Raw genomic sequence first — 26903 nt, 5'->3', positions numbered from 1 at the left:
CCACGAAAAAAAAAAAAAAAAAAAAAAAAAATACACTGGAGGAAAAAGACCCTTGTTAGCAAATCATGCTTGGAAAGCTAGCAATACACATGCAAGGATGGACGTTAAACCCGTATCTCTCATGTACTAAACTAAAATCAAAATAATTCAAAGATCTAAATATTAAAACAAAATCTTTTGTAAAATAAAATAAATAAAACTCTTGAAGTCATAGGTATAGTCTGCAAAAAAAAGGCCAACTGTACAAAAAGTAACATCAAAAATCAATAAATGAGGTTATATTAAAGTAAGCTTCCATACAGCACAGGAAAGAATCAAGTTAAGAGAACAGGAAAAAAATTTTGTCAGCTACACCTCAGACAGATAGCTAATATCTAGAATATATAAAGAACTCAAATAAATTAACACCCCCCAAATAAAAAACCGACACAAAAAATGGGCAACTGAAATGAATACACACACACTTCTCAGAAGTACAAATGGCCAATAAATACATTTTTAAAAGTGCAACCTCCATGGCCATCACATTGTTGCACATTAAAAAAATTGAGATTCTGTATGACTCCACAAAGAATGGCTATCATCAAGAAATCAAATAGTAAGTGCTGATGAGGCTGTGGGGGAAAAGAAACCCTTTAACATTGTTGGTAGGAATATAAACTAGTACAACCACTATGGAGATGAGTATGGAGATTCCTTCAAAACCTGAAAGTAGAAATTCCATTTGACCCAGCTATTGTATCTTCCTGAAAGAGTTAAAGACATCATATTACAGTGTCACAGGCAGCACAACTCACAACAGTTAAATCATGGAAGCATCCTATGTGCTCATCAACAGATGAATGGATAAATAAAATGTGGAATTTATACACAATGGAGTACTACTCCATTATAAAGAATAAACGAGTCATCTGTAGGAAAATGGATGCACCTTGAGATCACAGTGTTTAGGGGTAATGGAAGTGTCTTCTATGTTTTAATTATACTGCTGACTGCATGCGTGTTTGTGTGTATATATCCAAATCCATATTATTTTATAAATAAAATACATCTATTATATATCCTTTAAAAAGTGAGGTAGTACTGTGCAACTATTAAAATGGCTAAAATCCAAATACTGAACATCAGATGCTGTATGATTCAAACAGTAGGAGCTCTCATTCATAGACATTAACAACATATAATGGTAGAGACACTTTGGGTGTTTTTTACAAAAATAAATATACTTCAACACACAGAACAGCAATCACTTAAAAACGTATCCAAGTAATTTGAAAACTTAAGTCACACAAAAAACCAAAACCCCACAACTAAATGTAACTGTTTTATACATAACCACCACGATACCCTTCAACAGATGAATGGATAAACTGATCCATCCACATAATGGAATATTACTCAGCAATAAAAAAACACACACACACATACACATACACTGGTGAAACTTTGTGTACTACTAAGTGTATGATGCCAATATGAAAATGCTAAATAAAGACTGATATGTATAATGGATGTTGGGAAATGGGAAGAAAGGGTTCAAATGGGAAGGGGAACAAGGAAGAAGGGAGGGAGAAGGAAAGAAAGCAACAAGAAAAAAAACCTGAAAATATAAGGAAAAAAGGAAACACAGCTTTTGTACATAGGGAGGGGAGGGGGTTGGGAGGATGGGATAAAATTTATATAAAAAAAAAAAGAAATGAAGGCAAAAGGACCTGCAGATAAGTACTGCATTTCACTGCATAGTTGTTACCCTTGAAGGTACAGGTTAACAATTCTGATACTGCCATATGTGTGTATGCTGGAAGTAAATAGATAGTAGGAGCCAAGTTTCTCATTACTGTAGTAGGAATTTACAGATAAGAAAGGGGAGAAGGCTAGGATAATTCAAGTGGTAATGACTTAGATGTGGAGAAGTAAAAATTTATGTTTAACTTAATATAAATGCTAGATACACAGAAATATGTATTATTGCCGGGCGTGGTGGCACACACCATAATGCCAGATCTCAGGAGGCTGAGGCAGGATCTCTGTGAGTTCAAGGCCCACCCGGAATACACAGTGAGTTTGAGGCCAGCCTGAACTGCAAAGCAAAACCCTGTCTCAAAAAATAAAAATAAAAATAAATAAATATATATTATAAGTATGTGCATATAAGTGAGTTAGTATATTTTTTATATAAATTCTGTCAGCTGAGAAGGCCTACAAGAAACAACACCCCAGATGCAAAATAAACACAACTAAGCCCCAGATCTTGGTGCATGATACCATTCTGCAATAAAAGGAACCATGGCCACAAGGAGAAATGGCTGACTCTAGGACTGGGTAGGAAATATAAAAGATGAACTTGGAACATCTTGAAGTGCCAGAAAGCAAGGAAACGGTCAAAAAACAAAAGTAAAGAACAAATTCACAATGGTAGGGATATAACAAAAATACACAGGTCAACTAAAAGAGCTTCCAGTGTACACATCTGGAACAATTTGAGAAACAAATTAAAATAATACTGGATTTATTACCCTGATTACAAAACAAGCATCTGTGAGTCTATAATTTTATATATGACTGATACCGAAGAGACAAATCTCTCATACAGAATTCGAAATGATTTACATAGATAAGTTCACCCTGAAGGCAGGAAAGCATAATTCACTGCGTTAGTGTAAGCTGCATATGTAACCACTCCCTTCCAAGCAGTATAGTATGGAAAGAGGAAAACAAGAGTAATTGTACGGGAGATCAAGGTCAAGTACAAGTATGAGTGATTTATCAAGATTCTAGGAGTATCCAGAGTTCTAAAACTTCCATTGCCATCATTAAGGTATTACTTGGGCAATAACTTTCAAGAGGTTCCACCAACCATAATAATATATTATGTCAAAACAGTTTTACTATTCACTATCACACACAGACTGCTCTTTAAAAGTGTATTACCATTGGGGCCTGGTATTGAGCTCAGTAGCACTGCACCCGCCTTGCAAGCTCAAGGTCCTGAGTTCAATCCCCAGCACCAAAAAAAAAAGTATTACTACTCTCTAGAAACACATACAATTTGAAGAGTAGAGCAATGAAAAAACAAAAATACTAACCAAAAGGAAATGGGAAAAGCTACTACCCTGTTATAACTACAACACCTGAATTGACACCAATACACTAAAGTGCTAAAGGACTCCAGGCCTATCCACCTGCTCAGAAATTAGAACACTCCAAACTATATTTTAATAAGAAGTAAACAAGTCCATATGTAGTATACTGAATTTTATGAAAACTATCTTCTATATGTAAGCCTTAAGGCTTATAGAAATGAAGTTCTGTGTCTTTAAAAATAATCAGGAAAGAAAAAGCCACAGGAAGAGAAAATCTGTCAGTTCATGATGTGGGGAGCCTGTCATATGTCAAAAAGCCTGCAAGTCAAAAGCTACTAGATGACTCTGAAATGAATGTAAATTATTCCATGATTTCAGTTTATGCTTCATTCTGGGACTCATTAATTCTAATATTTATGTTCGTTCATCCATTTATTCATTTAAAAATGTATTTACCAAAAACATAGTATAGCCTCAATGAGCATATTTTCAATAAATAAATAAGCAATATACTCTGTTTACTAAATGAAAATCAGTCCTACCTGTACTAGCTTGAATTATTTTTTCTAACTCAATTACCTCCGCAGTTTTTTATTTTCATCATGTCTCTTATCCCCAGAACACCAACTTGACAAACTGGTTCATTCACCCCACAGACTTTTTTCCCTGTGTTTCTAGTTATGACCAATTTGTTCTTCCACAAGTATTATTCCTTTACTCAATTCAGGTGAAAGTTGGGTCTTCCTCATCTGCAAAATATTTTATATAAAAGAGGCTGTATCATAATTATATAGGAAAAAAGCCATATGCTCAGTTACTCTGATGACTTTCACTTCATAGATGAGAAAATCTGAAATTCAGGGGTTAGCAGAACGATCACAAATCCAGGGAGTTACAAATGTCACACAAACTGGCCTGTTAGCTCCTAGATCAATGTTATTTTTATCTGACTTAAGCCAGCCAATCAAATACAGTTAAATAGTCATTAAACACCTCTTTTTTAGGGCCGGGGATTCAGTTCAGCAGTTCGGTGGCCTGCCTTGCAAGCGCAAGGACCCGAGTTCAATCCCCGGTACCAAAAAAAACACCTCTTTTTATATCTAAGTCAATAAACATATGAACATTAAAAATATTATTTCCAGGGCCGGTGATTGAGCTCAGTGGTTCCACTGCCTGCATCACAAGCACAAGGACCCGAGTTCAATCCCCAGTACCAAAAAAAAAAAATTTATTTCCAAAACATGCACATCTTTTTGTTCATTTGTTTTCTTTCTTTCTTTCTTTCTTTCTTTCTTTTTTTGGGGGTTAGCAAGGGTCAAACTCTGGACCTTGTGCTTGCAAAGCAGGTGGCGGAACCACTGAGCTACATCCCCAGCCCTTCATTTGTTTCCCTTTGCCGTACTCTCTTTTCTTTACAACATGGCTTCTGATAATTAAAACATAAATGATTCTTGTTTCTCCCTTGTAGGACCCTCAATGACCTCATAAAAGAAATCGTATTTTGAAAATGGAAGACAACCCAATAAAGCAAGAAGTTATCATTCCAAAAATACTCACGGCTGTCTCGATCCTACTGGTGAATAATGTTCTACAGCTCCCAAATTGGTTAATATAATCACCACCAAGTTAAACAGGTGTGTGACACCTATGGCAAATGGCCTGGTGGTGAACCTAAGATACTAATTCCTTCTGCCCTCTTTGAAGCTAGAGCAGCCAGAGCCTCCTCTCTGGCTAGAAAAATTCAGTGCCTACTTTCCAATATCAAACTTGACGTGCGCAGTGTGAACAAAAACTATGGCGAATATTTAATTTTTCTATAATTTATTCATTAAGAGACACATTGCCAGTAATCCCCCCTCAAAATACTCTTTTGCTCAAACACATTTATCCCATTATTCTTGCCACTTTCTGAAGCAGTTCTGGACGTTCTCTTCCATGTGTTTTAGTTGTATGCCATGGTAGCCTAATATCCTCAGTGGGATCAAAATGTTCACTTTTCATGGTCACTTTGACTTTGGGGAAGAGCCAGACATCCCATAGTGCCAGATCTAGTGATTGAGGTGGATAAGGAAAAACCGTTAACGTTTTTTACAAACATGCCTTTCTACTGGATGGCACTTACAGCACCATTCAAATTTTGATCTCACTGCATAAGGCACTCATGAAAAGGACTTCTGGAAATGCTCCTGAAAGTGGCAAAAATGATGAAATAAGTGTTTTCAAAGAGGGGTGATGAGGATCAATAGCAATGTGTCTTTTACTATATTTTTAAAAGTTGAAACATTCACCATGTATTGATCACACCCTGTAAAATCTCTTCAAATTATTTAACATGTGAAAATGTGGAAGGAATGGTGGGGTTTGAGGCACAGAATAGAAAAATATAAAAATGGAAAGAATGGTAATTAAGTCTGTGCAGTCAGAACTTAGCACTCTTGGAATGGCTGTCGAATCATTCAGTAACATCCTCTCAGACTCACTGACTTTATCAGACACATACTGCATATGCTATTATTTGGGCACCTGCTAATTGCAGGTGTATTCATGAGTAGCAACTAGAAAATATTTGTTGCAAATTTATAAAACTAACTTTCAACATAGACATATCAAACATTCCCCACCTTTTAACATTATTTATTAGTACATATTTGTCATACATACTGATCACATTCATCACAGGGAATCCGTACCTGTACATAATATATCTCAATTCTTTTTTACCCATTCCACTTCCCACCCTTCAAATGTTCCACCCTTCTGAATTTACAAAAGCCTTCTTTCCATTTTTTTCTTACAGTATGTTCTTTTTGTCTTTTAGCTTCCCGCTGCTCCCTCCACTGTTCCCCTCCCCATTTGAACATTTTCTTACCAATATCTATCATCCATTTTGGTCATTATTTACACTTTTGGTTTCTCACCAAGAGAAATACTGCATATTTAAACATATGTGTCTGGTTTGTTTCACTTACATATAGTCTCGAGGTGCATCCATTTACCTAAAAAGTCTCATTTCTCCTTCGTTATGGCACAGCAGTACTCCACTGTATATAAAAACCACATTTTCTTTATCCATTCATCTATTGATGGGCACCAGTCATACTTCTGAAACTATTATATAGATTTAATGCAATCTAACCAAGCATGGTGGTACATGCCTGTAACCCCAGTACTCAGGAGGCTGAGACAGGAGAACTGCCATGAGTTTCAGGCCAGCCTGAGCTACATAGTGAGTTTGAGGCCAGCCTGAACTACAAAGCAAGACCCTGTCTCAAACAAAACAAAACAGACTTAATGCAATCCCAATCAAAATACGAACAGCATACCTCACATAACAGAGAAAACAACCCTAAAGTTTATATGGAGCCAGAAGAGACTTAGGATATCAAAGACAATTCCAGGCAACAAAGGCAAGGCAGGGGGCATCACAATTCCTGACTTGAAGTCATATTATAAAGCTACTAAGATGTAAACAGCATGGTACTCACAAAAACAAAACAAAACCAGACCCAAGGATCAGTGGAATAGAACAAAAGATGCAGAAACAATTCCAAGCACGTTCAGATACTTAATCTTTGACACAAGGGCCTAACACCTTCATTAGAAGAAAGATAATCTGTTTAATAAATGGTGCTAGGAAAACTGGCTTTGCACATGCTGAAGATTAAAACCAGACCTGCATCTTTCCCATGACTAAATTAAGATTAAAATGGATCACAGAGGAAACAATCTGCTGGAAGTTAGAATTGAGAGAACTCTTGAAGACATTGGTATAGGCAAAAACTTTATGAAGAAACCCCAATTGCATAGGAAATATTACAAAGAATCAACAAATGGGATCTCGTCTTATTAAAAAACTTCTGCATAGCAAAAGAAACCACCAACAGAGTGAAGAGACAACCTACAGAATGGGAAAAAGTTCCACCAGCTATTTCTCAAAGGTCCAATGTCTAAAATATATAAAGAACTAAAAAAAAAAAATCAGATGCCCCAAATTTTAAGATGCAATCCAAAAATGGGCATCTGAAATGAAGAAACACTTCTCAGATGAAGAAGTCGAAATGGAAAATAAATATATGAAAAAAATGTTTGACCTCACTGGTCATTCAAGAGATGCCAATTAAAATAATGCTGAGATTACATCTCACTCTAGAAAGAATAGCTATCACCAAGAAATCAAACAACAACAAATGCTTGCAGGGCTGTGGGGAAAAAAGAACACTTCTCCAACACTGGTGGGAGTGTAGATGGTGCAACCAATGTGGAAATCAGTATGGAGATTCCTCAAAAAACTGCAACTACAGATTTCATTTGTCTCAGCTATTTCCTTGCTTGATAACTTCCTGAAAGAATTAAAAGCATTATACCACACTGATAAAGGCACACCTGTATTTATAGCACCATAGTTTGTAACAGGTAAATCTTGGAAACAGCCCAAATGCCCATCAACCAATGAATTGATAAAAAGATGTGTTTTTTATACAATAGAGTACTACTCTACCATAAAGAAGGATAAAGTTTGAGACATTTCTAGCTAAATGGATGCACCTTAAGACTATACTCTTTTTTTTCTTTCTTTCTTTCTTTTTTTTTTTTTTTTTTTTTTTTTTTTTTTTTTTTTTTTTTTTTTTTTTTTTTTTGGTACCAGGGATTGAACTCGGATCCTTGTGCTTGCAAGGCAGGCCGCCAAACCGCTGAGCTAAATCCCTGGCCCAAGACTATACTCTTAAATGAGATAAATCAGACACACATGTTTAAATACTACATTGTTTCTATACTATGAGAAACCGAAAGTCTAAAGAAGGACCAAAATGTATAACAGATATTGGGAAATGGGAAGAAAAATGTTCAAATGAGAAGGGAAACAAGGGAAAAAGGAGGGAGAAAGGAAGGGACAAGAAAAAAAGAGAACAGAAGGAAAAAATGAAAACAAAAGGTTTTGTAAATAAGGAAGGGAAGTGGGGTTGAGGAAGGGGAGGAGAATGGGGAAAAAAGCAAGATATTTAATGTACAGGTACAAATTTCCTATGATGAATGTTATCATTATGTATATCTAAAGTGTACTAATAAAGAAATAAAAAGTATAGAGGTGAACAGGCAGACTGAGTACATGTCTCTCTCCTTTCAGGGGAATCTTGGATCACTGTGAGACAGGCAATTTGCCCAGTCTGGGCTATAAACCGTGGCATATGCATCACTGGGAAGCTTCTCAGAAAATTCAACAGCTCAGACATTGAGCTCCACTCAGACCTACAGAGTCAGCAACCTCCACATTAACAAGATATGCAGGCATTTCATGAGAAGCCTTGGTCTAGATGACAAAAAGGAGGACAAGCCAACCCCTTTAGATGCAAAATCAGGGTACAGTCAGCAAGCTGTTGTTGAACCAGTTTTCTGGCCTACAATATTATAGGCTGGAGGATGTAAAGGCTGCTTCTTTCCCTCTTCTTTGTCATATGCTTCACTACCACTGTGGCATTAATTAAAGGCAACCAAAACTATACAATGAGAGACAAATGCAGATCCAGAGCACAGCCAACAATTTACGTAAGAGAGCCTATGCATGCATACGCTCTTCCTCACACTGGTTTACCAGTTGGCAGAGAACCTGAATCAATCAAAACCCCAAAACAGAAAGCACATGTTTCTTCCAGAGAGCATAGGAAATAGGAAGGCTCACACTGCTTTTAAAACAGCTGAATGAATCAGTGGACCCTTGACTTATGAACTTGATCAGTTCCACGGGCTAGGTGTAACTCAAGTTGGTAAGTCAATACAGCTGAGATCTGGACATTTACCTGGGTACATGCAATAGATAACAAGAGGCAGATAAATCTCCCATTAACCTAATTAACTCAAGTTGTTCATATGTCAGGCCAGTCATAACTTGAGGGTCCACTATATTAGTTTCCCAAGAATTACACAATATATACATATAAATTACACAGACCACAGAAGAGAGGGGTATCCTCCAGCTCTTTCTACTTTCTTAACATCTCTCACTCCAACCACATCAGAATGAACTATGTCTTCCAACAGTCCCTTAAATTAATTCTACAAGGGGCTCAGTACTTCCTTACCATAAAGGCCCCCTTAAGTCTACTGCCTTGAGAATTCTAATTCATTACATAAGATTGTGGCATTTTTCTTTTTTTTTGATTATGGCATTTCTTGAACCTCTTTAGATACAGCCTTTTAATTGTTAACATTCAACCTGTCACAAACACAGGAGATATGATTACAGATAATACAGGGAAATATGCATTACTATTTGGGAAAGGAAAAATAAAAGAGGTACTTGCCTTAATTCCATAGGCATCTTATAAATCAACAAGTCTCAAACTTCCTGGTCTCAAAACCCCTTTATACTTATAAAGTTACTGAGAACTCCAAATAACTTATGTTTATCTGACTACATCTATAGATATTTATTGTATTAGATCTTAAGACTGAGTTTTAAAAAATATATGTATCTATTAATTAACTTTATTTTTTTTCCAGCTTTAATTGTGTTTATTGGTACATTTTAGGGATACAGTACAGTTACATACATAGTTGGGATCTTGTACCTCTACATGACAAGTCTTGATTCTCATTTTTCCCCCCTTACCCCTGCCCTCCCTTCACCCCCTGCTCCCCTCCCCATCTTCAAACACTTTATTTTCATCTTTTCATTATCTCACATTTTTTTCTTCTCCCTTATTACCCTTCCCCTACCCATCCCACCTTCCCTACACCTTTAGCTTTAATTCACTTTAAATAACAATAAACCCAAAATTTTTACTCCATTTCGTGAAGGAAAAAAAAAACATTTGTTTTCCAAAATCAAAAAAAAAAAAAAATCCAGTGGGGGAAAATGGCACTGTTATATATCTTTACAAATCTTTTAAATTCCCAGCTTAACAGAGAATGGCCTGATTCTCATGCCTGCCTCTGCATCAATTTGTCACCCTCACGGACCTTTACAGTTATGTGAAAATGAGAATGCAAAAGGCTAATATTTTCTTAGTATTATGAATATAATTTTGACGCTGAAGAGCCTCTGACAGTGTCTTTGGGACACCCCCCTAAGTTACTTGACCACACTTCTGACAACCACTGATGCAAACATTTTTAAATACATACAGATAGAGGAAGAACCTATGAACTATAAACTGCAAGTTGAAAGGGAGCAGGTACAGTGATTAGAGCTTGGGATTCATAGTTAAAAGATTTGTTTTAAATCCCACTCTACTGTATGCTTTCTGGCTATTTGACCTAAGCAAGACAGTAACTGAACCTCCTTTAAAAATGTCATTGTCTATATTCTAAAAGAGGACTAACACTAATGCTCACCCTCAATGCTACCTGTGAGAACCAAATGAGAATGTACAAATAAAAGGTAACTGTAGGTAAATTTCGGGGTGGGCACTGGGCGTTGAACTCAGACCTAGCACTTACAAGGCAGGCAATGGAACCACTGAGCTAAATTCCCGCCAACTGTGGGTAAATTTAAGGCAGTTTTCACTTTGGGTTTTAAGGGGTCTGACTGGCATACTCTAAAAGACTGTGTTTACAACATTATACCAGTAGCTCCTTTAAAGTAATTTAAACTACCAGCAGCTATCTTTAATTTCCTCACAAATAAATCAGAGATGTGACTGGCAATATATAGTACCTTGCTTTCTCAAGTCTGGACTTTGCACAGCGTTTGATACGTGAAAGAATTAATCAGCAAAGTTATTTTTCAGAAGTTATTGAATTTCAAGAATTTAGCTGATAACAGGAAAAAAAATAATAAAGCTCACTTCCAGCTATACAAAAGAAAACCCCTCTTAAATGCTGCAGAAAGACGGCACAGTTTCAGTGATTAATGAGCTATGCAGTGAAATTCCAAAGGCACCATGTAGAAAGGACATCAATATTAATAGGCCAATTCTGGCCTCCAGCTAAACTGTTCCCAGAATAGGCATATATTTACTGATAAAGTACACCTTTCTCCTCACCTATCTGCCTCCATATACCTCAGTTATACCCAAAAGAAACACTGCAAAGGCTCAAAAGCACAGGCAAAGAAGTCATTTGAGGTGATTTAGTAAGAGTTAACAACAGGGAGAGGGAAAGGCTTCAGGGGCATTAAGACAGCAGAATGTAAGTTTTCCTCCCTTCAAAAGCAATCAAAAACTTCTCTCCCAAGTGGTTCCTATATAACAAAAAAATCTACAATTAGACAATTTAATATCCTGATTTTTTTAGTAAACAATAGTTTATGGAGGCTCTGAAAAGTAATGTTTTAGGCATCAGATAAAAAAATCTGCATTATTTTAATTTACTCTTCCAATTGCTTTGCCTTTTAATAGTTTCATAAAACACTGAACCAAAGTGTATATTTCACTTTAAGAGAAACACAAAGATGTGCTAAGCCACCACACATCAATACCTACACAAATTCTTTAAAATATGAAAGCTAAGTTTGAAAAACTATTCTGTAATTAAGAAGTGAAGCACTCAGGAGGCTGAGGCAGGACTGCCATGAGTTCAAGGACAGCCTGAAATACATAGTGAGACCTTGTCTCAAAAAAAAAGTGAATTTTTAAAATGAAAATAGTAGTATTTGTGATTAATATATCATATTTTTATAAGTAATTTAATCAAATGCAACTGATTCCTAACTTTCTGGCACATAATCAGTACACTAAAGGCAGAGGAAAATACATTTAATATTATGAGTAGAAAGACTATGCATTTTTTAAACTTTTCTGTTTTTTTTTTTTTTTTGGTACCAGGGATCAAACTCAGGACCTTGTGCTTGTGAAGCAGGCAGCTCATATTTTTAAATAATATGCATTAGTTAAAACTTCCAAGTTTAAAAAAAAAAAGCTGAAGAACTATAACTGCTAAATAGGACAGGACAATTATCTGAAAGACATTACTAGGTGTCTGAGTCCATTTAAGCCACTATAACAAAATACATTAAACTAGGTAATTTATAAACAATGCTGGGAAAACTAAGATGAAACTACGACCAGGTTCAGTGTCTGATGAAGCCTGTTACTCACAGGCAGTGTTTTCTGTGCGTCCATACACGATGGCAGAGGCAAGGCAGCCTCCTTTAACCTCTTTTATAACAGTAATCTTAACCATGAGAACAGAGCACTCATCATCACTTTCCAAAAGGCCCTACCTCTTAATACTAGGTATCAGCTCCCAACATATGAATTTTGGAGGTAAACCAACATTCAGACTGTAGCACTGGGTTTTCTTTCATTGGGTTTAATTTTCTATTGCCTGGATTGTTTTAAAACTGTGTATGGGCTGAGATTAACCTGTGGATTTCTGTCCAGAAAATCAATACCCCCAAAGGTTACAGTTTACCACCCTATAAGATAAAGAACCATTGCTTTTATCTAATCTAGTAATCTCACCTCTATCAGTTATTAAGTTGAATGCATATCTATGTATACTCCACTGCAACTATTTTAATGTCTTACTGGTTTTACATTAACCAATGTTTTAAATAAAACTGACATGAGTTCATATTCTGTTTGTATGGTTCTATCTTTTAAAAAATTACAGTTTAAAGCTCTGAAGTCATCCACTGAGTAATTGCATGAACTCATTAGATAACTTAAGTGAGAAGCACTCCTCACTGTCTGTTGTGCTTAGCAGGTCTTTTCTTGGATCCCAAAGAGACTCCTAAGCAGCAACAGAGCTTTACCTTTGCACACTCTGCTTCTCTGTGTCTTTTTTCTCTCCCCTGCCTGTCTCTGTCTTTCTCTTTCTCTGCACGGCCATCCCCATCTGTCTCTCTTGTGTTTCTCCATTAAGTTATTAAGTTTACACTTTTGGTTTTTGCTTCTGGTTCATTCACAACCAGTAAATATCCCCATTAGTAGTAGTAATAGTTGGATTTAATTTATCCAACTATTTCTGCTGGCTGGATGATGGAGATCTATTCCACTGGATGACAGAAGACAGAAAATCTGGTTTGTATTTTGTTCTGTTCATCAGCTTATATATCAATGAGCTCAATCAATTAAGGAAACAGCTCTTTAAGATCTAAGCTGAGGGTTGGGATTTAGCTCAGTGGTTCCGCCACATGCCTTGCAAGGGCAAGGACCTGAGTTCGATACCCAGTACCAAAAAAAATAGATCTAAACTGAGAGGTCTCTGGATTTACTTCAGAGCTGCAGCTGATGTAGAACTGAAGTTTAGAGCTCTCTACACATCTGTGCTCGTAATTCAGGAAAGCCTTTTTTTTTGCGTGTGCAATATTTTCCTACCTCCAGATGATAAATTATACTTTTAAATACAACTCTTTAAAACTGATTTACAGAGATGAGCATGTACAAAAGTTAAATATTCTCTGAATTTACAGAAAGTAAGCTCCTTACAGAAACTGCAAGCTCAGAAATCATTTTAAAGATATGTTTACCTAACTAAACTCAATGGATAAATCAAATTGGCTTAAAAATTTTGGTTTAAAGAGGAAAACGTTATATCTTTTCTCAGATTAGTAATAAGCATAATAACAAGTAATTACTGGATTTAAAAATAATCAATAGGTTTTCTGTTGAAGAAAATATGTCAATCCAACTAAAATACATTTTAAAAGTTAACATTATTCCTATATAATGCTTAAGATTTTTAAAATATTTGTGTTCAACTATATTGAACTATAACTCTGTCAAATACTTTTAAACATTTTTTAAATTATGGTAAAATATAAAATGTATCATTTTAAGCATTTTTAAGTGAACAGCTAAGCAACAGCATGTACATTCACAGTATTGTGCAACTATCATGATCCATCTCTAGAATGTCTTCATCAACACACAGGGAAACTACACACTTAAGTCTCTATTTTCCCCTTCCTCCAGTCCATGGTAACCATCACTCCACTTCCTGTCTTGAATTTGACTATACTACATACCTCATATAACTGGAGTCACACGATGTTTATTTGTCACTGGTTTATTTCAATTAGCACAGATCTTGTCAAGGTTCATTTAGCATATATCAGAATTTCTTTCCTTTTCAAGGCTGAATAATATTCCATGGTATATACTTACCATGTGTTATTGAGCACATGGGTTGTTTCTACTTTTTGCTATTAATAATGCTGCTACGAACTTTGCTATTAATGTTACTATTTTGAATTGTTTTGTGTATACATCCACAAGTAAAAATGCAACATCAAATAGTAATTCTGCGTTTAGTTTAACACTGACTTTTTTTCACTGCAACTGCATTTTACATTCCCACCAACAATGCATAAACTATAATTCCTCTACATCCACACGAACGCTACTGTTTTCTGTTTTTTAAATAATAGCTAATCTAATAGGCACATGTGATACCTCACTGTGATTTTGACTTGCAATATCCCAATGATTAATAATGCTGAGCAACTGAACTATTTCTATATATGTTTTGCATTGTCTTAAGCAATTTCTAAGATCCTTAGATAATTTAACAATGTATATCAATAAATTTAATGAATAATTTTTAAATACATTGTTTCTAAGAATTAGCAGTAAAATAATGAGCATAATTTAAAGTTTACATAACTTTCTTTTTTAAATTTTTTATTTATTTTTGGGGTACAGGGATCAAACTCGGGTCCTTGTGCTTGCAAGGCAGGTGGCAGCAGCATCACTGAGCTAAATCCCCGGCCCTATATTACTTTCTTATTTATATATTCTGCATAATGACCATACCCTTGGGTCATGTCAATAAACATGTTTCCCTCTTTCCTTTTAAGGTATAAAAGGGATGTCTAAGAAAGCTGTGATATTTGTATTTATGCACTTCCTCAGTCTGCTATAAGGCTTGTATATGACAGGTAATTTTCAATTATTTATTCCCTAGTTCTCTCTATGAAACAGCAATTACTAATATGGATGGTTGGAACCATACTAGAGGCAAAATGAGAAACACGGTATATACAAGGTAATGAGATAATACTTTGTTTTTTTAAGGAAGGTAGGATTATTCTAAAGTAAAGTGGCAGGCAAAATGTTCCACAACATAAAAGCATAGTAAAAGAAAAACCTTGAAGGTGCATAGTAAGTTGTAGAGTGGGAGAAGTACATTTTATTCGTCTTGGTTTATAATACCTGAATCTAAAAAGAAGCCATAATATATGTTAAAATGGCTAATTTACTGAAGTTAGTTTTGAAGGATTTTTCGCCTGGGATATCCTTACTCCGTTGGGGGAAAAAAGAAAAAAAAGATCAGGATGACTAAAGGACTTGCCCAACATCTAAAGCCAATTTAGAGAAACACTATGAAGAACCAAATTCCAGAATTTCTAACTTTCGATTCAGTGCTTTTCTCACTGGCATACTATGTGAAACAGAATCACAATATATTAAAGGGCAATTCCACATAATGAATTAAGAGATTTTACCCATTTATAAAACCAAAGGATAAAGAAATGTATTTCTTGACACAATACTTAAGAAGTTATATGTTTCAAAAAAAGTAGAAGAGCTCACACTAACATTTACAACTTAAAACTAGAAGCACTGTAATGATAAAAATTTTAATTGAACTTTATAAAGCTTAGGTAATTGAGGAAGTGTTTGCAGTACGTATTTTAGTAAGTGTGACAGAAATAAGTTGTTTCTGCATTTTAACTGCAGAACAGATAAATATCAAAATGTAATCCTCAATGTGATTTTCTTTCATCTGACCTTTTTAATATTTTAAATAAAAAGATTTTTAGTAAAGAGCATTAAAAATGGCTCACAATCACTTCTCAGTCTATTGGCTAAGATCAAGGACAAAATGGCTCACAAAGATAAGTAAGAGAATGCCAGACTCAATTCTACAGACTAGTCAGTATTTACTGAGCATTACAACACATACCTTAGAAGCCAGACTTACTATTCTCATGTGAGTCTTCATTTAATGTCAGTTCAATTTGAGACCCCTGCTTTCCCAATCTTTCTTATGGTGGGGGGAGCATATCCCACAGTGACATCCCAGAATGAGAACTCAATGAATGCCAAGATCAAACAAGACTGATGTCCCCATGGAAACTAATCCACCCCAGGATTTACTATTCAAACATTTTCTGAAGCATTCATGCACATCTAATGGCCAATGAAAACTGTCAAGGAAGATGACCCCAATTTTGAACACAGTTAAAAGGTCCTTGGAGTAATGGTGAATACAACTACTTGCCAAAGGAAGACTAACCCAGCAAGAAGATATCTTGAATGGATTCATGTAAGAAAACTCATGAAGAAAAACCTTCAATGAGGCAACTTATGACATTTTTTCTATTTAATGTATGGTATTCTATTCTAAGTATGCTTTATTTTATTTTCAGGGTTAGTTTTGGTATTTTTAACATATAGGATTGGTTTCCAGGAAAACATTCACAGCTGCTATAATTTTACTTTATAAAACCTACATTTTCTACTTAATGTCTCAAGTGATATCCAAAAACTAATCAAAGTTCACTCATCTGCTAACCAAGAGCAAGCTTGGGGAGTTACTGCTCTTGCCAGAGCAAAAAAGATGCTCATGTGCCACTTAATGAGGTGAACTGTAGACAAGAAACAATGTCCTTAGTTCAAATGATTTCTCTGCCAATGGCTGAACCATCTGCACCAGCCAGAAATGCTCAGTAGCTTTCAGACCTATGTGAAGAGGAAAGCAATCAAATGACAATCCAATGATTTTACAGCAAAACTCTAACTGTGCCTATGACCAACAGTCTGCTCAACTTCTGATATAATAGTATGGGACTTGGCCTGATAATCATGAGTGTTTCCCAACTGTGACTAGAAAAACAACCCATATTTGTATTTCCTCTTCTGACCAGAGTATCAAGTCTCAACCTCACTTTCTAGTTCTGTCAATTTAGTATTAACAGCAGACTGCTAACCATTCTCTAAAGATATCTATCCCTCCTTTAATTATCTCTTTCTGCGTTGGTCCTACTTCTTTAAACATATCTGGGCCTACGAAGCATTAAACCAGAGACCAGACAAAACCTGCCCCAAGCTAGCTAGCAATTCAATCCTCTTCCCAGCCTTGGTTCTACTGCTCTCTGGACATCTGATTCTTAGTCTTCTTTATTCAGTAAAATTAATTGAACTATCTTCAGCAGTTTAACTCAAACTACGTCTATTTCATCTCTCCATTCTTACCTCTATAGCTCCCTTCATTTCTACAAGACCCAGTTTTGGGTAACAACCTTCCAAATTCTGGCTACTGGAGATGCCTTGATAACTACAGAACATCTCAGCCAATGATATTGTATATGCTATCAGGAGATGATGGATGTGGTTCTTGGCTCTAACGACAAGGACTATGATATCACCATCTCTGCCACCTCTTCCAATCAATGCAAGCAAACACACACACATACATACACACTCACACCAGTGTCCGAGTCTTGTAAGAGTTTTATGTGACAAAACAAGTAGTTCACTTAAAAAATAAATAAAACTTGGCAAGATGGTTTGAAAAACTATCAAGAATATTAATGGCTCTTATGAGTTAATGTTGAGTATCAGTAAAAAGATATCATTGAAATGTTAGTTATAACACAACTATTTCAATACACTGTATTATCTGGGTGCATATTAAAACTGTGATAATATACCACAATTACAGAGGCAATGGAAGAAGCAGACAGTCAAACTGAATTGAACTTTTCCACAATATTTTGAAATACTAAAAGAAGACATACTGAAAAAAGATGAGAGAGACTATTATTAAACAAGAGGGAGGAAAAAAGGAGGAGGAAGAGAGTGCAAGGACAGGTAATGGGGGACATGAATATGAACAAAATACATTCTAACACTGAAACGTGAAACTAGAAGGGAGAGTGGGTGAGAGGGGGATGATTAAATCATGTTAAATGCAGGTACAAATCTCCCAAAATGAAACCCATCAATCTCTGTAACCAATATGCACCATTCTAAATATGTAGGATATTTTTTTAAAAAATAAAAGATAACATCATAAAACTACCCATCTGAACATAGAATTCCATGGTTTTCAGCAAATTTGTAGAAGTAAGCAACTGTCACAAAGCAATTCTGGAACATTTCTGTTTACCTCCAAAATTCCCCAAGTCCATCTGCAGTCAGTGCTCCACTCTTACCCCTGACCCCAGGGACCCAGTGATCTGCTTTCCGACTATAAACTTCCCTTTTCTGAATAACTCATACAAATGGAAACACATAGTATACAGCCTCCTGTATATGGCTTATTTCACCCAGCATATCTTTAAGGTCCATCCATGCTGTAGCATGTGTCAGTAATTCATTCCTTTTTATTGCAAAATAGTATTCTACTGTATGTACTGCATTTTATTCATTCACCAACTGATGGATGAGAATTCCTTCCAGTGCTTGGCTATTATGAATAATGCTGCTACTAACATTCACATAAAGTCCATGTATGGATGCATATTTTCATTTCATAGTCTTTGAGTATATTCCTAGGACTAGAAAATCTTGATCATGCAGTGATTTTTTTATTTTTGAGACAGGGTCTTGCAATGTAGTTTAGGGTGTCCTTGAACTCACTATGTAGCCCAAGCTGGTCTTGAACCTGCAGGGATCCTCCTGCCTCAGCTTCCTTGAGTGCTGGGATGATGGGTGTATGCCATCATGCTCAGCTTGCTAAGCACCTTCTCCTGTGCTTATTAGTCACTTGTACTTCTTTGGAAAAATGCTTAATCATATCTTTTTCCCCTTTTTTAACGAGATTGTTTCAGTATTATTCTGCTATAAGAGTTCTTTTTCCTGGGGCTGGGGATTTAGCTCAGTGGTGCCACCGCCTGCCTCACAAGCACAAGGTCCTGAGTTCAATCGCCAGTACCAAAACCTAAATTCTTTTTCCTTATCAGTGCTAACTTCAATTTCAATCCTTTTTAATTTATTGAAATTTTTATGATGGCCCAGCTGGGCGTGGTAGCACATGACTGTAATCCTACGACAGGGGAGGCTGAGCCAGGAGGATTGCTGTGAGTTGAAGGCCAGCCTGGGCTATATAGAGTGAGTTCAAAGCCAGTCTGAACACCACAGTAAGACCCTGTCTCAAAAAACAACTAAAAATTGATTATCCACAATATGCTCTGTCTTGGTGAATTTTTCCTGTGAACTTAAAAAAATATATATATTTTGTAATTGTTGGGTACAGTGTTTCACAGGCAGTAAGTAAAACTGTGCAACAGTATTGTTTGAGTCTGTCAAAGATTCTCTCAATGACTGAGAAAGTTGTCCCAGTCTTCAACTATCACTGTGGATTTAACTATTTCTCTCTTCAGTTCATTTAGTTTCAATTTCATATATTTTGAGGCTGTTAATGGAGCACATTTTGTGTTACTTTGTTTTCTTAACATGAACTGACGTCTTGTTCATTACGAAACATCTTTTTCTTCAGTCTTTGTCTTGAAGTCTACTTTGTCTGATACTAACCCAATCTGCATACAGTTGGTATTTGTGTGGCAGTATATTACCTTTTTCTTTTAATCTATCCATGCCTTTATAATAAGGTAAAACATACTTATTTTATCAAGAACATTTCTGACTTTAGAATGTTTAGAACTGATAGTATAGTACAATCACCGGTTTAAATTTTAAATCTAACTAAAAATTTTAAAAATTTCTAATTCAGCTCCTAAATACCTCAGTAACTATGTCTCACCAGAGCTATTATTCTGGACAGTGTAAATACAGAATTCTATACATCATTTCTATAAAGCAGAGTCTTATTGTTTTTGTTTTTCTGTTATCAGGGAATGAACTTAGGATCTTGAGCTTGTCAAGCAGGTACGGCACCACTTAGCTAAATCCCTGCCCCAGAAGAGTTTTCATTGAGAACTTAACATAATGATCAATGTGGATGGATTTAAGAGCACTATCTTACTATTTATTTTCCATCTGTGATACTTGTTTTTTGTTCACATTTCCTTATCTTTTATTAGACTGAAAATATTTTATCATTGCATGTTATATTAACTCTACCTCTTTTCTTGGCGGGGGGGGCAGGTGTCTGTTTGCTTTTTTAAGGCTGGTCTAGGGCAGAGGTTCTCAATAGGGAACAATTTTGCCCCCTAGGGACATTTGGTAGTCTGGAGACACAGTATCGCAATTTAGGAAAGAAAAGGGTGCTACTGGCATCTAGTGGGCAGAAGGCAGAAATGCAGCTAAATTTCCTACAAAGCACAGGCCAGCCCAAGATGCAAATATGCCAAAGTAAAGACAGCCGGCTCTGGGATTTACTAAATACATCTCTAACTTATCAGTGTCTTCCTACAAATAATATTCTGTCTCTTCATGTAATGTAAGAATCTTACGACCAGGTGTGGTGGCACATGACTATAATCTGAGCACTTGGGAGGCTGAGGCAGGAGGATTGCCATGTGAGTTCAAGGCTATCCTAAATTACAGAGCAAGACTCTGTCTCAAAAAATAAATCTTATAGCAGTATTCATTACATTTTCCCCTTCCTATCTTGTTATTGTTGTCACATACTAGTAACCCAGCTAATCTAACCTGCCTCTCATTTTTTTTTAATAAGGGTAAATATTCTGCCAGGCACACTGGTGCAGACCCATAATCCCAGCAGTTGGGGAGGCTAAGGCAGGAGGACTGCAAGTGTGAGTCCGACCTGGCCAATTTAGCAAGACCTTGTCTCAAAAAAAATGTCTAGAGGCCCAGGGATATAGTTTGGTGGTACAGCACCTGTCTGGCAAGCCCGAGGCCCTGAGTCCAATTTCCAGTACCAAGAAAAAGTCTAGGGATGTAGCTCAGTGGTAGGGTACCCCTAGGTTGAACTCTCAGTGACACACACAAAAAAATAGACATTCTGTAAGAATTAATGTACAGAAAGTGCTAAGTACAGTTCTTGTATGTGACAGCTGTTAACTCTCAAAGAGTAATTTTTATGATCATTAATACTGAACAGTTTAACTGATCCAAAGTGAAGGAACAGAAAGATATACATACTTGAAGAGAAACCTAAGTGACTTACAGTCATACAAGGTTTAACATTTGCCACAACTGCCTTTAGGCCAACTCTCCACCTCGAAAGCAACAATGAGACTGTACTCTACTGAAATGGCTGGCAAAGTGACTTCGAAGAGAATTTCAAGAATCTTTTGGCCTCTGATATATAATCCCTTTTATTTACCTACATTTAATTGAAGACATCTGTAAGTGGTGCCACACAAAATGTAATTCAGACTCAAAACTGTCAATAAAAATGTCCGTAAGGCAGAGGTCTGATGTAAACCTAGCAGGGGAGAGCACATCAGCAGCTACAGAGCCACACAAAATCAGGAATAGAATGAAAATATGTTGCCTGACTTGACGAGGTGATAAAAGCTCTTTTCCCATAAAGCTTAATGATTGCTATTAGTCTTCAGCTTATAGGAATGTAAAAGGGTCAGCCCCACAGAGGGAAGTAACTGACTCTCCACACATGGTCCATTCAAATGACAACATATCAAATTACTGATGCAATTACGATAACCTGACAATTTCATTAGATTCATGTGGCAGTTAACTGTTTAGAGCTTACAACAAAGGGACATAGTTCATTCCAGGAGGTTTCTGGGACAAAGTTTAAAGTCAGCTTCATTTTCAACTGCAAGACTCACAAGTTTATTCTACCAGAATCATTTTTCATTTCTTCAAAATTAGGGAAAGTGTTGGGCATTTCCCAAATTTGTAATTTTCCTTCTCCAGCTAAAATATAAATTTAATGGCACATTTAAATATTCAGAGACTCCAACATTCTACTGCCTTAGCTCTGAAGTACTGTGTGGTGAACGAAGAATGGAATCCTGAGCTCCGTTGGTGCTGAAGGAGAACTGGGGAAGGCTATCACTCACTAAGCTATCAGGTGGCCCCATGGAATTCCAAATTAGAGAAATATCAATGGAAAGGACTCAAGGTACTTCACATCCCAAAAGAGAAAAGTGCACTGGTCATCTTTAATTCATCTTTCTCCTCCATATTTATAAGCCAAGTAATAGATCAACTTAGCCAAGGTAAAATACAACTTCAAATCATTAAGTAGAGAAAGTTATTAGAAAATGACAGAAACTATCACTAAATTTGGATCATGATACTTTCCCTATTTTTTAATCAAAGATTAAAGCATCCACATACATACTGCAATATTTAACAAAAGCAGTAAGACCCAATCTAAAAATATTTGCTTGTAGATTTAGCAGGTACACCTCAACCCCTATCTATAACTGAGAGCAAAGATGAAAAAGCAAAGCTCTCAACCATAAGTAACTACAATCTAAGTGGGAAGACAGATGTTTAAATATATTAAAATATAAATATTAAACCTTGACTGATGTTGGCTGACTGCTGCCTAATTATCATTAAGACAGTGCTACTCTCAGCCTGACCCCCACAAATAGCATTTATTAATTTGTTCACTCATTCAACAAATATTTATTCAATCAGTGCCTGCTCTGTACCACGTATTACACTAAGAATGGAAACAAGAAATACAGAACCCTTTCTCAGTGAGTTTATATTAGAGAGAATTTTACTGGTGAGCTCTACTTAGAAGTACTTTGCAATTGGTTAGTAAATCAAATTGTTACTTACTTGCCCATCAAGTAGAAAACCAGCTACCTTGCTACTGACTCCCAATGCAGTGAGGCCAACTCACTGTAATTGCCTTCTGCTAAGAACCCTTACTATGGTCACACTAAGCTCTTGATGAAGTTGTTTGACACCCACAAACAATGATTTCAACAACTATTAACAAAAACTACCAATGTACCACTATCCATTGTGGGTTTTTATTCAAAGAGTAAAACAATTTTAACATTTTGTAATTGGTACTTACATTTTGTGTATCTTCTTCCAAACTAATTTATAAGCATTTATTTTTATTGAGATTTGCATGTACAATTTTGTATCCTACTTTTATCTCTTAATATAGCAAAGACATTTTACATTATTCACTAATATATGCTCAAGAACATGCATTCATAATTTCCATTTAAATGGGTATAGAGGGTTCCATCACATGGCTTGGGTAAGGATTTATCTGCCCATTTACTGTTGTGAGACATTTAGGTTGTTTATACTTTTTTACCATTATAAATAATGCTTTAATAAACACTGTCATGCAAGTATTGTCTCTGCCTTTGATTATATCTCTGGCAGTGGCTCTTAGAACAGAACTACTCAACCACAAGGTATGAATGCATATAAAGATTTTAAAGCATATGGGAAAACACCTGCTTTTTATGAAGGGTGAAGTTTATAAATATCCCATTTCATCACACCTTGATAGGTAACAGATTATATATCATTAATGTTTCAAACTATTTCTTTGATTACTAATGGGGTTAAACTTTTAAAACATACTGATCACCTCTTATATTTTATTTATTTGGTACCAGGAATCGAACTCAGGATCTTGTGCTAGTGAAGTACTTGCATGGTGCTTGCAAGGCAGGCAGCAGCACCACTAAGCTACATCCCTGGCCCATCCTCTTACATTTTCTCTCAACTACTTGGTAAAATTCAACCAACTTCTGTATTAAAGAAGTACTATTTTTTAGTGATTCTGAAAGGTCATGACATTCCATATAATAAGACTTTTATCATACTTTCTCCAAGCTGCCTTTTAACTACATTTATTTACATGTACAAAATTGTGTATCTTTACATAATCAAACTAACTTTTTTTTATCTTTTCTTCTGTAAATCTCCCTCTGCTTCAACAGTTAAAATAAGGGGTCTTTAACTAAAGAGCAAATTATAAAATTTATGCTGTCTTCAAGTTTCTTCTGGGTTGGTTTTCACTTTACACCTAACTCTTACTTAAAATTCTATTTTCTAGGCACTGTTTCCAATGTTTGCCACAAATCATTTCATTTAATTTTAATAAACTCGCAAGTATTAGCTCCATTTTTAGGTTGGAAAACAGCAGTTCAGAAGGATTAAATAACTTGCACACAGGCCATCTAAGTTGCTATTACTTCAAAACCCAGAATCTTTCCACAGTACCATTTGCTTTCCCCTTGACCTGATTAGAAAATGTGACCAAACCTGGATGGAACCAGCCTCTCTGGGTCTTGTCTGTTTCTCCTGGTGATCGCTCAATCTGGACAGTAAGTGTTTCAATAATTAAATGAACACAAGGTTATAAAGGCATAAAAACGAACTGCCTATGTGTGGAGAGGTAAAGAATGAGCTCACAGAGAAGCTGGGGATTTAGCTCAGTGGTGCAGCCACCTGACTTGCAAGCACAAAGACCTGAGTTTGAGTCTCGGTACCCCCCAAAAAAAATCACACCTACCATACATTTTGGGCCAGGGATTTAGCTCAGTGGTTTTGCCACCTGCCTCACAAGCAGAAGGTCCCGATTTCGATCCCCAGTACCAAAGAAAGCAAGAGCTCACAGAGGACAAAATATTGAGCTTAACCCTAAGGAGGAGCATAATTTGAACTAGGTGGGAATGGGGAAATGGAGCTTAAAGTGAAATAAACAAGAGATGCAAAGGGAAGAACAAATGAAAGGCAAGCAAGAAATAGCAAGAGCATGTATTACAGGGTCTCAATAGCACAGTTTACACTCCATTTCTACTGTCTCATTTGAGGGGTAGAAATTATTGCTTGAATTTTAAAGGTAAGAAAACAAAATCTCAGGGAAGTTGTGATCTGCCCAGTCACAGGCTAGTAAGTGATGACACACTCTTTTTTGGGTTGTTTTTTTTTTTTTTTTTTTTTGAGACAGGGTCTCACTATGTAGTTGAGAATTACCTAGAATTCACTATGTAGCCCAGGCTGGTCTCGAACTCACAGCGATCCTCCTGCCTCAGCCTCCCAAGTGCTGGGATTACAGGCATGTGCCGCCACGCCTGGCTGACAATACACTCTTAAACTCAAGGCTGGTTCTAAATCTAATCATCTTTTACACAATTTTATCACTAAATTTTTGGTTCTATATTGAGAATAAAGATGAGCATTAAATGAAAAAAGAATCAAGTGCCCAGAGCAGTGCCTGTGTTATAACAGAAGCTCCTCTCCAATGACTTAACAGGTTTTAAAATGGCCTCTCAAACCAAGTCAAAATTCCTTGGTGACAGAATTCCTTTTATATGTGATTTCTCCAGCTCTCTTCTAACATAAGCATCATTTATACAGAGTTAAATAAATTATGGGAGTAACACAAATACAACAGCCTTACTTTTAGAAAATTTTACCAAAAAAGATTGTTCATCCCATTGATGATATTAAAAAGTGTCAGTACAAAATCATCACTCCTAAATTAGCAAATGCTTAAATTATCAATGCTTAAGGAAAGAAATAAAGAGTGATGCTTAATTAGCTATTCTAGTATTAAGGTCAGTGAGTAAACTCTTACCTCCAAAGGTGAACTGCAAAGGAATCTTGTGAACTGCAGAATCAAATTTGAAGGCAATCAATTTCATCCAGTAAACGAGCCGTAAAAGAGAACACACAGAAAAAAAAGGAAAAATTACTATACAATTTCCCAGTAAGAGCATCTAAAGTAAACCCAAAAGCCTATATAAAATTAATGTTTTCATATACTGTATTAATTCATCCACAAATTATAGGAAGGTTCAACTTAGCCCACAGTAGGTATTCAACAATTAAAAGAAATACTACAAAATACCTGTATAAAAGCAAATAAAGCACAGCCATAATATAGATATTTTTTAAAGTTTTGTCTTACAATCTTCATATCATAAAAACACTCTTTAGAGGAGGAATGAGCAATCTTCCTGACCCTAAATGCCACAGGCAAACTTTAGCTAATCTCAAGACAGGAAGGATATAAAGCATAGAAGAACCAAAACAGGAGAGATATAGAAGTCAGGATCAAGAGAGGAGAGTGAGAAAATGGGAAGTTTTATCTCCACAATTTGGCACCTCTGCTGAGGTTTACCCTGATCTGTCCCTTCTCTTTTCTCAGTCCCATTACCCTCTTTCTTCCTTTCCCCTTCTTTTTCTCTCTTTCTCACTACTGTCCTTTCTCCTTTAACTTTCTCTTCCTTTTTGTAACAAGTATATATGTTTAAAGAATACCACTTGGATCTAAATGTGATATGCTGCTTATCTCTCAGCATTTAAAGATACAGGGGCCAGGGCATGAACAAATGACAAAGCAAACCATGGGTTAGTTCTGAAATGAGGAATGCCACATAACTTCATACATGTATGGTGGTAATTTACAATGTTTTTATAGATTTATTTCCAGAATTAACATTTCGTATCCTTTGAGATCTACTTTAATAATAAAACATCTAAGCAATATAAACTTTTCATCTTTCTAATCGAAAATTAACTACAATAAAATGAAATAGGCCTGTTACCAAGCACTCTTGAAACTTCCCTCTCCAAAACAAAGCTGTCTGGTATACACAAGGAATACATATAATTTATATTTTCTTTTAGAGATACACATTGAAATATTTATCAATAAGATTATATGGTATCTGGGATTTCCTTCCAGATCGCAGAAGGTAGAGGGAAGTAATGAGGAGGCGTGTGAATAGAACAACACTGTCAGGCCAGGATTTAGCTCTGTGGTTCTGCCGCCTGCCTCGCAAACACAAGGACCTGAGTTTAATCCCTGGTACCAAAAAAAAAGAACAACACTGTCCATGATGCTAAACTACTGAAGACAGCTGATAAATATATAATAGGACTCATATGATTATCTCTACTTTGTGAATGTTTTAAATTTTCCATATTTAAAAATATATCAGATGCACCCTCCCCAAAACTTAATAATATACAACAATATTGCTAGTGCATGTTAAAGGTACAAAACTAACTAGTATCGTCTAGGCCCTGGATGACA

The 26903-nt window shown here is 36.0% G+C and overlaps 1 protein-coding gene across 3 annotated transcripts in view; it reads right to left on the bottom strand.

Moving 5' to 3' along the window:
* Nucleotides 1–26903, bottom strand: part of Ate1 (arginyltransferase 1) — a 143235-nt gene that overhangs the window by 81163 nt on the left and 35169 nt on the right. For all 3 annotated transcript variants that reach the window (XM_010632764.3, XM_010632762.3, XM_010632763.3), the window contains one exon: nt 25440–25472. In XM_010632764.3, the coding sequence (XP_010631066.1) occupies nt 25440–25472 (33 nt within the window). The remainder of the gene's footprint in view (nt 1–25439; nt 25473–26903) is intronic.

This window comes from Fukomys damarensis, unplaced genomic scaffold (assembly GCF_012274545.1).
Source record: "Fukomys damarensis isolate Sample0158 unplaced genomic scaffold, DMR_v1.0_HiC HiC_scaffold_8, whole genome shotgun sequence".
In the NCBI taxonomy this organism is placed as follows: Eukaryota; Metazoa; Chordata; class Mammalia; order Rodentia; family Bathyergidae; genus Fukomys; species Fukomys damarensis.
Note: the sequence above shows the minus strand (reverse complement) of the source record. Positions and strands in the feature narration are given on the sequence as shown.